General features: G+C 37.9%; 1 protein-coding gene across 4 annotated transcripts in view; it reads right to left on the bottom strand.

Annotated features, from left to right (window-relative positions):
- Positions 1-16996, bottom strand: part of gab1 (GRB2-associated binding protein 1) — an 84608-nt gene that overhangs the window by 13698 nt on the left and 53914 nt on the right. For all 4 annotated transcript variants that reach the window (XM_084402006.1, XM_084402007.1, XM_084402009.1 and 1 more), the window contains 5 exons: positions 16260-16557; positions 7318-7543; positions 4573-5216; positions 2873-2967; positions 2454-2757 (listed from right to left, as the gene is read on the bottom strand). In XM_084402006.1, coding sequence (XP_084258132.1) covers positions 2454-2757; positions 2873-2967; positions 4573-5216; positions 7318-7543; positions 16260-16557 — 1567 coding nt within the window. The remainder of the gene's footprint in view (positions 1-2453; positions 2758-2872; positions 2968-4572; positions 5217-7317; positions 7544-16259; positions 16558-16996) is intronic.

Genomic DNA, 16996 nt, shown 5'->3' with positions numbered 1-16996 from the left:
TCATCTCTTTTTCCGCACAAATATGTGTTGGGCTGCTGCCATGGCAACAACTCTTCATGCATTTAAGACATGCGATGAACAAGGCTTTCCCACAAAGACGGACTCGGGCGAGACATGCACAGGGTTAAACAGACACACGTGGGTGAGTAAAGCATTCACACCAACCGGCGACACGCCAGCATGTGGCTCAGCCAGACAGAAGGGTTCAGTAATGTCTTTGCAATATTACAAAAATTAAACCAACATTTTTTTTTTTTTTTTTTTGCTGTACGCATGTAGATGCCACAAGAAAACACCACAAGTCAACAGTGATGATGGCCACAATTAAACAGACCAAAAACAAAAGAAGAAGAATTTATTTCCAAGATGTGAATGTTCAGGTAAAAAGTTAGATAAAGGGAGAGATAGAAACCAGACAGAACAGATACTAAAATTTGAATTTAGCCAGAAAGCTAATATAGAGTAGCCACTAAAAAGGATAATGAGCAAAGACAAACACGCTAAGACACAAAGTAGCCAACAACTGCCTATGAAATGCCACCAAAGCCATTTGAATCACACAATGTTCAGCAAAAGCTTGCAAATACACAACAAACATAATAAGCTGTGGCCTGAAGAGCAGCAGAAAGGACTCCTTTCACAACACACTGGACATTTGAGAAGGATGAGAGAACAGTGAAAATTGTGCTTGGCCCATGTTTAAAGAAAATTTGAAGAAGACCTATTCATTACCCTACAGTACATACACTACTCGGCCAAATGTGTGTGGACAACCTAACATCATACCAGTATGTGCTTGTTGAACATTTCAATTCAAAGCCATTGGAATTATGTTGTAGTAGCGATGTTTCCATGCATAGTTGGAATTTAATTTACGCAAAAAAATTTTTTTTATTAAAATTAATATAATGGAAAGAAATTGCAGATTATGCAACTTTCCATCCATTCAAAAGAATAAAATGGTCATGAGTAAAGAAATGGCATTTGGGGTCTTTTATTAAAGGTGCAGTTAGCAATTTTTGAACAGCGCTGTTGAAAGTGCATTGGACCGAGCACCACAACAAGCTTGTAGCCAATCAGCAGTAGGGGGCGTGTCCACTCATGATGGGGGAGGAGAGAGAGTGAGCAAGAGGGAGATTTGAAGAAAAGAGAGACGGCTGAGAGAGAAAGACATTACAAAAGAGAAAGACTCAAAGGAATATTACTGGAAAATTAAGGGTTATGATCAGGCAAGAGCTTTAGAACCTGCGTTAGACAAGCTTTCCAGCGCTGGAGAGACTTAAGCGGGAAGGCCTGAAAACGGACGCCGAGGCTGCGTTGTTTCTGCTCCATACGCGTGTAACATTGGTTTTGAGTGTGTGCTGCTGAACACACTCTTGCATTGCGTGTTCGTGCATTTTGGGCGGAGCAATGAAGGGAGGGGGGTGTTTGTTTGGGTTGATTTCAATTATCAAGAGTGTTTAACCACAATTTTTAAAAAAATCACACTGCAACTTTAAATGTATTAAATGTCTTGAAGGTTTAGAGCACGCTTCAGGTTTGCTACTGATCGATGGCAGATGCCTTATGTCTGAGTGACAGATCGTCAGGTAATATTAGCTAATCATCTGCGCTAATTATTTAGTCACATGACTTGAGACAACGTCACCAGACCTTTTTTATACGCATCAAGCTATTTATTTGGCAAATGTATTTTCATGGTAGTTTATGAGCATATCTAATTACATTTCTTGGGTTTTGATATTTCATATTATGCACCTGCTAGTCAAAGGTGTCTCTGAAATAACCAAACCTGTTAATTATACTTGGTTTAAGCATAGTTATGGCCGTGCGGTGCATCTCTGCATGCAAGTTGCTGCCTCTTGCATTAGTCAGCGCTCAGAAACAGTAACACGAATGAGCGCAGAGAGCTGCTGCCATTAATGTTAGGATCAATAGTGCTGTCCCAGCTGTCTGCTGATGTTTCGGGCCTGCTTGTGCAACTTTCAAGCACGTCCCCTTTTTCTGTCAGACCAGATTGAAATTCCCCTTGCAGGTCTGGCCATCAAAGAGGTCTTTCACTAAGGCACAATGGGGACAGAGGTGACCGCTCCAGGCTAACAGCGCAGACAGGCTCCCTCATACCCAAGGCTCAGAGTCTGTGGACAATAGCTTCTTTCATTTGTGAGGTCACATGCTAACGATTAAAAGGCAAAGGCCACTGAAACAGCAGTGCAGACTAGTTCGCAAAGCAAGTTGAAAGATCTGCAATGTGAGTTATGACCGTATGACGACGAGCAGTCTGAGAACTCGATCAGCGTTAGTTTCAGAAGCGTTTCATGCGGACGAGATGTTTCATAAGCATGGGCCGGCACCTATTAGTGAGAAATGTGTTAATGAGAGTCGCTGTGCTGAAGAGATGCAATCACCATACAATATCACCCACCACAAAAGAAACAAACCTCAGGGCTCACCTTTACGGTCAGGTTTGAGGTTGCGGTCTACAGGTGGCGGTTGGCATTCAGTTATGTGTATTGGTCTGCGTGGTGGGGTCTTGGGGCTGGAGCGGAAGCCCATGTGGGCTGGAGGGGGCACCTGTTTTCCGAGAGAGGAAAACTCCACTGTGCCTGGGGTCATGGGCACGTAGTTGGGCTCCTGAATGGGTTCTGATAGGCTGCCGGAGCGGTGATGTGACGAAGAGTGGACGCTCATGGGCACATAGTTCTCATCCATCTCCTCAGTGGAAACACTTCCTACTGGCACCATGCCTTTATTCTTCTGCATGCATCAAAGAACAGGGAAGAAACTGTTAGGGATAATTGAGACTCTTGAAAGATGGGACATAGCATTTCAGAATTGATAAATATACTATTTAATAAGTAAGAAAACTTACAAAATAGTTGTTGAAGCTTTCATTAAAATCAAACGAACAACTTTTGTCTGGGGGGAAGGGACGGGGTATATCATAGCAGTCTTGAGATCCGTAATCTGTGAAATAAATACAAAATAACTGAACAATGTAAAAAAAAAGTCATAGGCCTCTCTTATGCTCACCAAGGCTGCATGTATTGATCAAAACTAAAGTAAAAACAGTATAGTAATAATGTGAATTATTACAATTTTAAAGAACTGATTTCGGTTTAATACAATTTAAAATTAAGTTTATTTCTTTAATGGCAATGCTGAATTTTCAGCATCATTACTCCAGTCTTCAGAATCACATGATCCTTCAGAATCCTTTTAATAGGCTGATTTGGTGCACAAGAAACATTTCTTATTATTATCAGTGTTGAAAACTGCTGCAATTTTTTTTGTAGAAACCCTTTTTTCAGGATTATCAAATAATAGTCTTAGTTAGTTCAGAATAGATAGCTCAAAAGAACAACATTTACTTGAAATAAAAAAATGTATAACAATGTGAAAGTCTATACTGTCACTTTTGGTCAACTTATGCATCCTTGCTGTATAAAAATTCTTGCTGTCCCCCAAACATACATGCATACATACATAGTTATGGTATCTGGTTGTGCATTATTATGGAGGCATCTGTGAAGAAGGGAGTGTGTGTGTAAACAAGTTGTTGCAATACCACCAAACAACACTAGAGGTCCCCACTCATGACTACATGACTCCTTTGTTGCAGCACAAACAGCTTGATGGCCTTCTACTAAAACATCCTGAGAGAATGATTTGTGAGGCAATGAGACAATAATCAATATTTAGGATCCCAAAATAAATATATCCACAGTACATTCTGGCCAACTGTAAGAAAACAAATATATATGTATATAATTTTTTTTAAAATAAATATTGTCAAGGTTTTGGCCCTAGTTTTGGTCTCTTTTCCAAATTCCAAGCGATCCCATCCCATTAATTACACCACTCGTACATTAATCCTTTATCCGCTTTATTATAGGATGCTTAACACATATCTGTCAAACAGACAGAACAAACCTGTAGTAAAATCAATTACTACAATGCCTTACAATATAAATAATTATTAAACACAAGCGTTCAGAGGTTTGGGGTCGCTATGCTCTTATGCTCACCAAGGTTGCATTTATTTGATCAAAATTTGAAATATTATTACAATTTAAAACAACTGTTTTCTATTTTTATAAATTTTTTAATATATTCCTGTGATGGTAAAGCTGAATTTTCTGCAGCCATTAATCCAGTAATTCAGTGTCACATGATCCTTCAGAAATCATTCTAATATGATGATTTTGGTGCTCAAGGAACATTTCTTATTATTATCAATTTTGAAAACAGTTGTGATACTTAATATTTTTGTGGAAACTGTGATTTTCTTTTTTGGATTCTTTAATGTAGAGTTACAAAAAGAATAGCATTTATTTAAAACAGAAATGTATTGAAACAAGTATTTATTGTAATAAGTATTTATTTATTTTAAAAAAAAGTACTCCATTTACTCAACCATTATAAAGTTCTGCATGGAGTCGGTACATACTGCTGTTACATCTATGCACGTTATCTAGAAGCCAAAGTGACATTCCCTGCATTCATAATTAGACTTGTAGCTTACGTATATTGTTACTGAACATTTGCTTTAACATTTTCACATCCTCTCACCTTTACGCAGGCGTGAAGAATCCATTGTACCAATAGTGTTGCTTCTTAGTGCTTTGTTCCCTCCTGCACTAGACGGCACACAGTAATTCCCATCCGTCTCAGACACTGACCGTGGCACCACATACGTGTCCGTGGGCGACCGCTCAGGTGGGACTGATCCAGCGGTCAGTAAAGGCTTGGGCGGGCGAGGGGGCGGTACCACGTCTGAGGCCCCTGAACCAGCCTCCACCCCGGCTGTACGGGGAACCTGGTAGGTGCAGTTGCTTCCAGGTGTGGGTGGAATATCATAGCTGACCGACAAGTTCCGTAACTGGGCTTCTAAGGAGGGTTTACGACCGGGCGTGTTAAAGACATAGAGTTCACCAGGCTCACTGTCAGGAGCGGGAGGGGAGGATGCCGACTTCGGCAGCAGCACAGTGTCCTGAGAGTAACTTCGGGGCAGGTGGTACAAGCCCTGCGAGTCGGCCGACAACGACTGCCCGCGCAAAGGAGGAGAATCATAGAGCCCAGCGGCATGCTGGGTAGGAAAGAAACCATTGATCGAGGCGTGCTTAGAAAAGGAGGAGGTGGGCGTGTAGTGGGAAGGGAGGTTGTCATTACAGTCGGGTTCGGAAGAGGTAGACTTGGAGCAGTCGCCATGGGCCCTGCAAAGATGCCAACTGTCAGTTAAATAACACAAACTGAATATATTACAACAAACTTGCTGGTCATCACTACAAAGATGAAAACACCTCCTCAAACACATACCATGCTATTCATGTCAACATGCTGCCTGAAAATAACTTTCTTTGTTATGAAAAAAAATTAAAATAAATAAATCGCAATACAAATTAGACTTAACTTCAATATACAAATCTCAGTTTGAATTAACTGGCATTTAAAATGTAACATGTACAGTCAGACCGTAATTACTGCATAATAACTGAATCCTAAAGTGGTTTAATTTTGAAATAATGACAAGGTGACTATATTATCCAACTTATTACACAGCAACTTGGCATTTGAAGGTGCATCCATTTAAAAAGTTTTACACATAAAAAAAATAAAAAGTGCTTTTGTGAAGAGTCACTTTAATGGTGTGTATTCAAATGAGATAAAGACTGTCACCTATAACAACTTTCTAAATAATTATATATGGTGCAGATCACCCCTCTCCTAATCCTAAGCAGTGATGCCCATGTTGATTCTTTTTTTGTTGGACAGGTAAAGGGAATTAATTATAGAACAGAACACTCTCTAAAGCCCGGGACACACCAAACCGACGCCAAAGAACTAGCGCTGATAAAAGCCCACCGTGTTGTCGCGTCGCCTGGGTCGGAGGAAAAAGCTGCACATGAACACACCGAGAGAACTACAGCCGACTGTCGGCTAGCATGCGTGTTCTGCACCTGTGTGTAAATGAGACAACTGTCTATTTCTGAAGATATATTCATCTATATTCATCATTCAAAAAGGGAAACCGACGCTGCAGACACACAAACCAAAAACAAAGCAGTGCGTGCTTACCGTTTTGAATATCAATCCTGCTAAACACTTTCTTTAGTCCACTCCGCTCATGTTAATATTTAAATATTTGCCAAGGAACACTCAGTTAAGATGACGTAACATTAGAACAGCCTTCTATCTGTACCGTTTTTACTTCTCGTTCACCAAGCTGAACAGCCAATCAAGCGTTCTCTCTCTCACCGACGGCCCGACGCATGTTAAATCGGCTGAAAAAAAAGCCGACGAGGACCAATTTCAGCCGTCTGTGTGGAACCGTGCGGAACACCCTGAGAAGACCAAGTCGGCCGACGGACAAAAACTGCCCGACGGCCGACCGTCGGCTTGATGTGTCCCGGGCTTTTAACTCACTACTATCAGTGTAATTAACATAAAACTCAAGAGACAATCATGCTGATCCACAGTGATAGATGGCAGTGCAGCGTCTAACACCACTGTGGTATCTGTACAGTCCATGAAGAACAGCAATACCAACGCAAGCTTAACAACTACTAAATGCACCTTTACAAAAAACACCTACAATTTTTATTAGAAGTATTATGATAGTATAGTCAACAGTGTCATTGAAGACCAAACTAGTCAAGTGCCACAGACTGGTTGCCAGTGACAATGGTCAAATATCCAGTTTAATGATCATTACACAATATTTGACCACAGATGGCAACGTTTAACCAATCGATATCAAGTATTTCAAAGTGTGTGTAATAATAAGCTTCTAGATATACAGCTAGAACTGGCAAGGTTAGTGCCAAACACAACCATGCACATCACATTTCACACAAGTCCCAGTTAAAACTACACATACACAAATACCAACCCATTTTGCTCAGTAAAATATTTGTTTTAGTAAGTTATTGTAATAAGTGTGCAGGCTGCTGGCCAAATGTGTGTGGTTTAGTACTGTATTCTTCACACTGATGCTCTTCACTCACTGACTGTCAGGAGCAGCGCTCCGGCTCTCACACTCCTCCAAAAGCAGGTATTCCTGCTCCTCCTCCCCTAGAGAAAGAGGAGCGACTGGACTACACCACACACAAATACACACAATGAGCCCCTTATATCCAGATTTTCACCCATAGCACCTGAATGGACCTAGGAGCCTCTTAGTAGAGGTGGGCGGCACTCACATTACACAACCCTTGGTTTAAAAACAAACTCAAAACAGTAACAGACCTATATTACAAATTATTGGAGGAGCCACGTTCTAATCTGTGATGCAGTGTGATGTGTTTCAAGTCTTACCTATTAGGCTCAGGTTTCTTGCTCTCACAGTTGAGTAGCCAAAGGTAGTCCTGAGGCTCATCCAGACTGGAGGAGGACCCCAGGGGTCTAATGCTGACGGGCTGGTAGGGAGGAGGCAGGTTGGCCAGTGCAGAAGCCCCTAAGGCTCCTCCCGACCCTCCACTAGGGGCCATATCCACCACTAGACCCCCTGGAACATTTACTTGGTGAGAGACCTTTGTGGAGTCTTTAGAAAGAACAGAGAGGAGAGATTAGCATTAGGCTTTACACTTTAGGAGATCACAAGCTTTGAGATACACTTCAGATTAGATCAAACTAAGGATAACACTGCTTTAATCAAAAGCTTTTACTGAAAACATCCCTGTATCAAAACAAAAAATAGTATTGTGATTAGTATAAGTGTCTCCACGGGCTGACATCTGGTGAGCTAAGTGCAAAGACAAAGTGTGAACTGATCAAATGAAACTCAGATGTATGGTTAAGAGGTATATTCGTAAAAAAAAAAAAAAAAAAAAAAATAGAGCAGTTTTATTAATTAATTATTTTATGTATGCATGTATTTATTCATTATTTTATTAAAAAACAATTTGTTACTCAATTAATGCCTTCTGTTTTCTGGAATATTTATAGAATATTTCATAATTACAAATTCAACTGAAAAATATGCAGAGACGTGTCAATAAAAACATTTGTTACCAAGTTTTATATGACATTAATTTATAGTTAGGTCTTAGTTCCATGACCCTGTTTGATTTAAAGGTTTGCCTTATCGTAGTGATTTCGCAGACATTTTCCAAATGCACCTCCAATGTAAGTGCATTATTGCAAACACATTTTTCCTTTATTTCAAAACTAAATGTTGCATTTATTTATGGAAATCAACAGCGAGCAACATACTGTATGCAAAAATGTATGCAAAAAGCTTAAATACCCCATGAAATTGCTTGACAAGTGCAGTTTTACCTCCTGTGTACTTTACGCAGGGCTCGACATTAACGCTTGTCCGGGACAAGTGGATTTTTTGAAGGGACAAGTAAAAGAGAATTGTATTTGCCCGGCCGGACAAGTAGCCTGATTAAAATGTCAATAACAACAACAAAAAATAACTAGGGAATCACTAAACCGAGAGAATGATTTTATTACAATTATTGTAAGTTGCAATAGTAAATGTATGATACAGTTAAGCAACCTCACACAACGAGTGCTAATTTCCTGAATACCATCACGATAGAAAATGTGACATTGATTTCATACAACAGTTCAATAAACAGTTCAAATTAAGTCACTTACATTTTAGACACAATATTGACTGTTTTTGTTCTGTTTCAGCAGCGAAAATAGTTCCAAACAAAGACCAAAGTAGAATGATGGTGCATCTCACAGCACTTCTGAACTGTGTTTTCATTACTGAATGATTCAGCATTTTGAACAAATCGGCTGAGTCACAGATTCAACGACCCATTTATAAACAACTGCCTCATTCTTGCATGAATTAGTCGTTTTAACGAATCGTTTGAATTAATGACTCGCTCATTTAGACGGTCGCCTGCCGCCACCTTCTGGTGGTTTAGTTTCAGGTTTAAAAGTATAATTTTTTCAACACTTCTTACTTGTATATTCAAAAATAAACAATTTCATTAGTAATTTTTTGTAATTTAAAGTAAATGATTTAATATGATCAACCCTACCTAAGGTAACAGACCTATAGTGTCATCTTATTCTAATTGAATTTATTGATCAAATTTAGGAATTTTAAATGAAAGATGAAACATACATTGCCCACCTTTAAAGATGCAGGTGCATATGACTATGCAGATTTAATATATCAAAGCTTATTTGACACTGATGAGAATATTGGTGCAGAATAAATTTACAACGCAAAACAATAAAAAATAAAAAATCCGGACAAGTAACTTTTTTTGTGAATGACAGATTCAATGAAGGACAAGCACATGAAAAGGCTTAAAGTCGAGCCCTGCTTTAAAAGTGACGGACATGTCCAAATTACCAAAATTATGAGATTCCGACTTGTAAAAAGAGTTCCCGTCCTTGTAGAACTTGTAATTACAACTTGTAAACTCAAAATTTTCAGAGAGCTCAAAAAAATTCATTATGTGTTATCTTGTAATTGTCAATTACGACATGGTGTGAATGTAGCAATATTGAAGGCTGCAATAAAAATAAAAACGCCAATAGGCTCAAGTTATATCATAGTCCAAGTGATGATTTGCTTCTTGGGGCTTCTTATCGGCTTCTTATCGGCTACAGGTTTAATTGGGAGAAGGAAAATTTAATTGGACAAAATGGTTTGTGAACATTTTTGGTCTATTTTTCCAAAAGAAAAATTTAAAATGTGTGTATCCTCAAAGTTAATTTGACCATTTTTATGAGTACACTAGCATTAACATTAACTTAAAAGCTAATAGATATAGACTAAAACCAACAAAGCTCCTCAACTGATTTCACGGTGTCTTTAACCCCCTGGGGTCGGCGGCGACAAAAACAAAATGTTGTGCTTTTCGCAAAATAAAGAAAACAAACGAGTCTCGCTCTCAGTGAAGTCCATTCTGAAACGCATCAGAAAACGAACTGTAACTCAGCGAATACTTGCCACACTGACATGAGAGATATGTCTTTGGAAAGCTTGAAGCTTCTTTTAAATGAAGTAATTCATATCAAAATCAAAAATTCTCTTGTTTATATAATTCGTATGAAACCAACGAGGGGTTCAGTTTCTCAAGACTGCGCAGCCTTTGACACGCTAATCGTCCACGTGTGAGGCACGCAAACCTGTAACCGCCCCCATCATCTCAGTAAACAAAGCATCAAACTTCATCGAGTTTGGAAGACGCGCTGTGAGGAATAAGCTTAGGATTTACCTCAGAAGCAGACGAACGTGATCCAGTGGAGGTAAGCAATTTGCTTACATTAGTTAACGTGTTGTTACATAAACTTGTACTAGTTGAACTATTGCCAGACATGTTTTTTACTCCAAATGTTTTCATACGTTATGAAGTTATAAAGTGAGTGATAATTCATTTATTTTTCTCTAGTGTACTGAAGAGTTCCTTTCTAATGATTTATAGTTATAGACCGCCTGCATTTTCCTAAAAAATAAATGTTTTCTGTAAAGTAAAATTATTATTAATATTGTTGTTCTTTTATGCAGCCCTACATGTAGATACAACTGTAAATCTGGTGTTCTTTATATTTTTGTTGTTTGTGAATTTTAAATCAATTTTACCAGAAAAATCACAATTAGACATAGCTATTTGCTCCTGATATCAGCATGTTCACAGGTGTTTTGTTGTTTTTTACAGGGACCAGATGCCACTGATGAGTCCTGCTGACTCAAACTTTCAAAAGTCTCTTCAAACTGTTATTCTCTAAGAGCATTGTTCCAACATCAGCAAGCTTCTACATGAACATGGAAAAGAAAAAGCAAACACTTTGGAAATGACAGGTATGTTAAACAGGAAAGTGTTCTAGGAATGGCACAAAGGAGTGTGACTGTTCAAGTCTCATCAGTGTGCTCAATAATGTGCCTTTTGTCCTTCGTTATGTATTTAGATTGTGTTGTGTTGTAAATAAAATACAAACAATCAAAAAGACATTATTTTATTCTCCTTGCATTCTTACTTCTAGTCCCATTCAGCTGACAGGGTCATTAGGGGAGGGGTCTTTGTATTCCCAGGTGCATGATCATTCACGCCATTTTCCCAAAACTACAAACTTTTACATTCTTGCTGCTCACATATTATTGTAGCAGAGTTTATGCTGAATACAGTGTAATCACACTTTTGCTATGAAATTGTTATAAGTATCAGAAATAAGCACAAATGTCACGACATGTCAAAAAACCTCCAGGACTCAGAAAACACCTCAGACCCCAGAGGGTTGAGTTTGTATTGTATGGCCAGATTATGCCCAAATATTTAGATATGTTGAAGATAAGATTAAAATCGAGAGCAAAGAAGAATTACATGTTTTTGTAAAGGAACTGATAAAGGTTAAGGCTGGCATCCTACACAGGCCGTGCGAACGTGCAGAACTGCGTAGAGAGGAACCCTGAATACAAGACGCTAATAAGAAAGCGCCAATCTAGGATAACTTGTAAAGCTTTTTTGTCCATGTTCTTTTAAAAGAGTTTTCTTTATCTCTGACTTTTTATTTTTATTTCCATCTCTCTTTGAACAGCCTACTCTCAAGGTCAGTGGAGTGCAGCTGACGGGGTGGTTGTGCGTGTTTTTGTACAAGTCTCTCTTCAAACTCTGCTTTCAGTTATTCAGTAAAACGCACACAAACACACCACTTGTGCGCGCACACATTGACACCCACACACACCCACTCACTCACTGGGTTGCATTTGACTCTCTCTAAGTGCATGCAGCTCAAGGCTGTCAGGGCCACTTTGTCTCTTTCTGTCTCTTCAGTTTTTTTTTCCCATTTTCCTCCTTCCCTCATTCTTCTCCCCCTCCCGCTCTTGTTTGTCAGGCTAGCTGCTGAATCATCCAAGCCATGGAAAACCCCCCTACATATTTGCAATCACTGTACCCTGTTTAGTGTTGGTGGCTAATAATGGCAAAACCCTGTGTGTCTCAAAACAGACCAAATTAAATGTCCGAAACTGCTTGGGCATTTCTTTATATGATATGTTATCAATGTAGCAAAAAAGAGCATGAGAATGTGTCTCACATTTTCAACATTATACCAGACGTCATTCTCAAAATCTTTTTTTTTAACCTATTAACTACTTAAGAACTTTACGAACTTAATAAACTTAATGCACTTATTACATATTAAAAATGTTTCATATTGAGCATATACTAATAAACGACTACAGTACTTTAGCCAATGTTACTAAAGTAACTACACAAATTTTAAAGTTGTATTCATAATAGAATTGGGATACACTTAATTTTAAGGTGTCCTTGTTACAGTGTAATTATACATTTAAGTACTGATCAATATCACCTACGTGTAGCCTACTTACTACAGGGTTATGGTCAGGATTAGTTGCATATAATTATGCATAATTTATAGTTATTGCTATAGTAACTACATATAACGTGTAACAAGCATACTGTAAAATAAAGTGTTACCTATAATTGTTTTTCAATTGTATAATTACAACTAATAATTACAGGTTGAGTTTAAATGATCATGAATATTAATTATGCTATGTGATGTTTTTTCCAGAAGGCTTAACTTATTGATTAGTCAGCTGTCAAATTGAGTAGCTCATGAATATTCAGTTACTCAATTTGAAATGACTGTATTTCTCCTGTTTGTAGAAATTATTTTTACAGCGTTAAAGCAAAGGGCGAAAGAGTTCATTTCCATAAACTGCCACTAAAACTGAGAATGTACAGCTTCTTCACTGGCTAGCGGCACTGAAAAGGAAGAACCCTTCAATGGGTGCTGATGTCAGAGAGTATGCAGTGAAAATTTTTTGGGGGAATATTACATTGAGGAAAATACCTTTGATTCAGGCAATTTAGTAATTCGCCGCACCAACAAACTTAAGCCTGAAGTTGCTCCATCTGTTTTTAATTTATCTGGCTATAACGTGCGCTTTACCGACCGCCCAGCACTTGCCGGTACCAATCAGGTTTTCACTGTGTTCACGAATCACCCCTCATCACTCAATTGTTTTCCTCCAGCGAAAACAGAACATGAAGAGACATTGATATACAGTACAGGTCAAAAGTTTGGAAACATTACGATTTTTTTATATTTTTGAAAGAAGTCTCTAATGCTTATCAAGGCTGCGTTTATTTGATCAAAAATACAGAAAAAAAACAGTAATATTGTGAAATATTATTACAACTTAAGATAATAGTTTTCTATTTGAATATACTTAAAAAAAATAATTTATTCCTGTGATGCAAAGCTGAATTTTCAGCATCATTACTCCAGTCTTCAGTGTCACATGTGACATCCAGTCTATCACATGATACTTTAGAAATCATTCTAATATTCTGATTTATTATGAGTGTTGGAAACAGTTCTGCTGCCTAATATATTTGATGAATAAAAGGTTAAAAAGAACTGCATTTATTCAAAATAAAAAAAATAATATTTTCTAATAATATAAATCTTCTTTACTATCACTTTTTTATCTATTTAACACATCCTTGCTGAATAAAAGTATTGATTTATTTCAAAAAAAAAGAAAGAAAAAAAATTACTGACCAGTAGTGTATATTGTTGTTACAAAAGATTTCTATTTTTAAAACATTTGCTTCTTTTTTTTATGTTGTTGTTTTTTACTTTTTATTCATCAAAGTATCCTAAAAAAGTATCACAGGTTATGAAAAAATATTAAGCAGCAGAACTGTTTCCAACTTTGATAATGAATCATCATATTAGAATGATTTCTAAAGGATCATGTGATAGACTGGAGTAATGATCCTGAAAATTCAGCTTTGCATCACAGAAATAAATGATCATTTAAAGTATAATAAATTGAAAACCAATTATTTTTAACTGTAATAATATATCACAATATTAAAAAAAAAATTCTGTATTTTTGATCAAATAAATGCAGGCTTGATGAGCAGAAAAAACTTCTTTCAAAAACATTAAAAATAGTAATGTTTCCAAACTTTTGACCTGTACTGTATGTGATTTGGCAAACGATTTGTGAAAAGTTGTTTTAAATCATTAAAAACACTTTTTTTTTCTTTTTTTTTACAGTGCTCCGTCAATGCACTGATTTAAACTGTTTATCCGAGTGAATGAAAGAGAGAAACATCATGTTATTATTACATTTATAAATACATTTATAGCCTTACAGTAAAGGGATTTGTGGTTTTAGATGTCACTTTGAATTATAGAAGTGGCAAATTGACGGCACATTGCAGTATCGGCTCAAATGCACAAGCAATTACTTATTATGGGCTCAACAGCTCTTTCAAGTTTGTCTTCATCCATTTGAGAACGATGGTGTGCTCAAAAAGTAAAGAAATGCTTATTAAGCTGAGTGTACACCGGATTTTTCTTTTTAACTCTGAGAATATTAACCTCAGTTAAGACAACCATCCCTGTGACGTCACGCGCACAAAACATCCCTTTTTCTTTAAAATGGTTACATTAATCATGTTTGTTATATTTTTTTATTATTATTAAAGTGGAAATCAGTTTACTAAATATTGTAAACTTGACTGACTGCTTCATTTCCACTTTAATTTATCTGTAATTTACACATATTTTGTGGACTTGCATGAAAAAGAATGAATAGCAGGCCATAAAAGTGTACACAAACGCTGCAACAAAACTAGATATTATCTTACAATAATCAACAAGGCTGTCTCAACAACAACCACAACACAATTTTATCCTGATGCTGTTAAAGAGTTCATGTCAAGAAGTCATGTGCACTGTATTGCAGTAATTTGCACCTTACGGTTGTGCTCTTATCTATAAATGTTAGAAATTTGTGCAAGTATTTCCAATTTGCATAAAGACTCATCCTGACAGAAAGCTTTAAAAATTCAGACTTCAATGAAGGAGCACTGGCACAAATAATGCTCACCAAACAGACAAAGTTTAATAGAATGGGAGGGCAATAATTCTATTGTAAAATAAGCAGTTTTATGTTTCGATTTACCGCCACCGGAATGAAAACATTCCCAAACCGTACGTATTAAACACATTTTTTATGTATCGTTACACCCTGTCTCCTCCTTTCCAAAATACCCTGTCTTCTCTCGACTATCTGTCCTTTAAACAAGTAGAAGTTCACAAAATGGTGAAGGCCATATGTACAACCACAAATGTTTTCTGAACCAGTAGCTCAAGTATTAGCACTTCCTTAAAGTAGAATCTCTGTTATGCAAAGAGAAAACTGTACATCAATTATATGGAGAGATGCCGCCAAGTTCTCTGGGCCCGAGCTCATCTCAGATGGTCTTAAGGACAATGAAAATGTGTGCTGTGGTCAGATGAGTCCACGTTGCAGCTTCTTTTTAGGTAGGGACACACCAAACCGATGCCAAAAACTAGCGCTGATGAAAGCCGACTGTGTTGTCGCCTCGCGAAAAAAGCTGTGCTTGAACACATTGAAAGGACTACAGCCGACTGTCAGTCAGCATGCACGTTCTGCGCCTGCGCGTAAAGGAGATATCTGTCTATTTCTGCAGATATATTCGTCTATATTCGTCATTCGAAAAGGGAAACCGACACTGCAGGCTGCAGATACACAAACCGTAAATAAAGAAGCGCGTGCATACCGTTTTGAATATCAATCATGCTGACCACTTTCTATATTCCGCCCAGGAACACTCAGGTAAGATGAGGTAAATTAGAACAGCCTTCTGTCTGTACTGTCTTGACAACTTTGTTCACTGTTTTGCTATTATTCTCATGTACTGACTCATTCCCTGAACTGAACAGCCAATCAGAGTTCTCTCTTTCACTGACGAAAAACTGACATTGAGTTCTCAGTCCCAAATACGAAAGGGACCATCCAGACTTTCATCAGCGACAGGTGCAAAAGCAAACATCTGTCATGGTATGGGGGTGCATCAGTACAAACAGCATGGGTGACTTATGTGCATGTGTGAAGGCACCATTGACATGGAGGCGTATGTTGGGATTGTACAGAGACATGGAAAGCAAGACAATGCCAGGCCTCATTCTACACGTGCTACAACAGAGTGGTTTCTCAGACACTCTACACCGTAAAGTGAATGTGCTTGACTGCCTGTCTACAGTCAAGATCTGTCTCTTATTGAAAATGTATGGCCCATCATGAAAGGGACAGCTTGGGCAAAAATTCCAGTTGCAAAACTTGCAATATTTTAGCATTTTATATATACATTTCTTCCTCAAAAGTACTAAAGAATTGTTAAATGAAACTGTTTGAAATCATTATTAAAATCCTTATAATTATAATCCCTAGATATCTCTGGTGTGTGTTTGCATTTGGCATGATTTACCTTCCGTATCAGTGGGGTTGAAGCCACAGATATCACAGATGCAGCGCACCCACTTGTTCATCTCCTCTTCAGTGTCTGCCACCAGGTAAAAGATCCGGTCGATAGTCTTGATGTCAAAGATGAAGCTGTGCTCCAGGTCCTTCTTGTTGAAGGTAAGACCGGCGTCCACCTGCTCGCACAGGTTCAGATCGATCACGCGGATGGGCTTCTTGGCATGGTCATTCTTGTAATATTCCAGCACGTCTGGGTCTCCTGTCAGCCTCCCACTGCGCAGAACAAACCATCGCTTCTTCCATGCCTGAAAGGAGAGAGGAGAAGCCATTGAATGATTATCCTGACCAATTTCACTAATATGTACCATTGAGGCAAGTCAGTTCAATCGACAGCCATCTTGGTAACGTTTTGGATAAAAGAGTCTGATAAACCCACAACTGTAAATCAAAAAGGCTATTTTAATTATTTTAAGTCATAACTTGTATTTTACAGCGGCCATATTGAACATTGTGATTTGTCCCACTCTTTTGTTTTGTTACCTCCTCATACTATCCATACATGTATCAAACAGATCAACAGAAAGGAGTTTATAGACTGTTTAACATATCCACCATCTACAAACAGTTCGTCAGACTGGTCTCTCTAGAATAAGCATGTTGTTATGCAAATTTAATATATGAGAACTGTACCAAATGAACACCAACTAACTGCAGGAAAAGCATTGTGAGATGTTTCAGTCCTAA

The sequence above is a fragment of the Rutilus rutilus genome (assembly GCF_951802725.1).
Source record: "Rutilus rutilus genome assembly, chromosome: 2".
NCBI lineage: Eukaryota > Metazoa > Chordata > Actinopteri > Cypriniformes > Leuciscidae > Rutilus > Rutilus rutilus.
The sequence above is the reverse complement of the archived record's forward strand: the minus strand, read 5'-3'. Positions and strand labels throughout refer to the sequence as shown.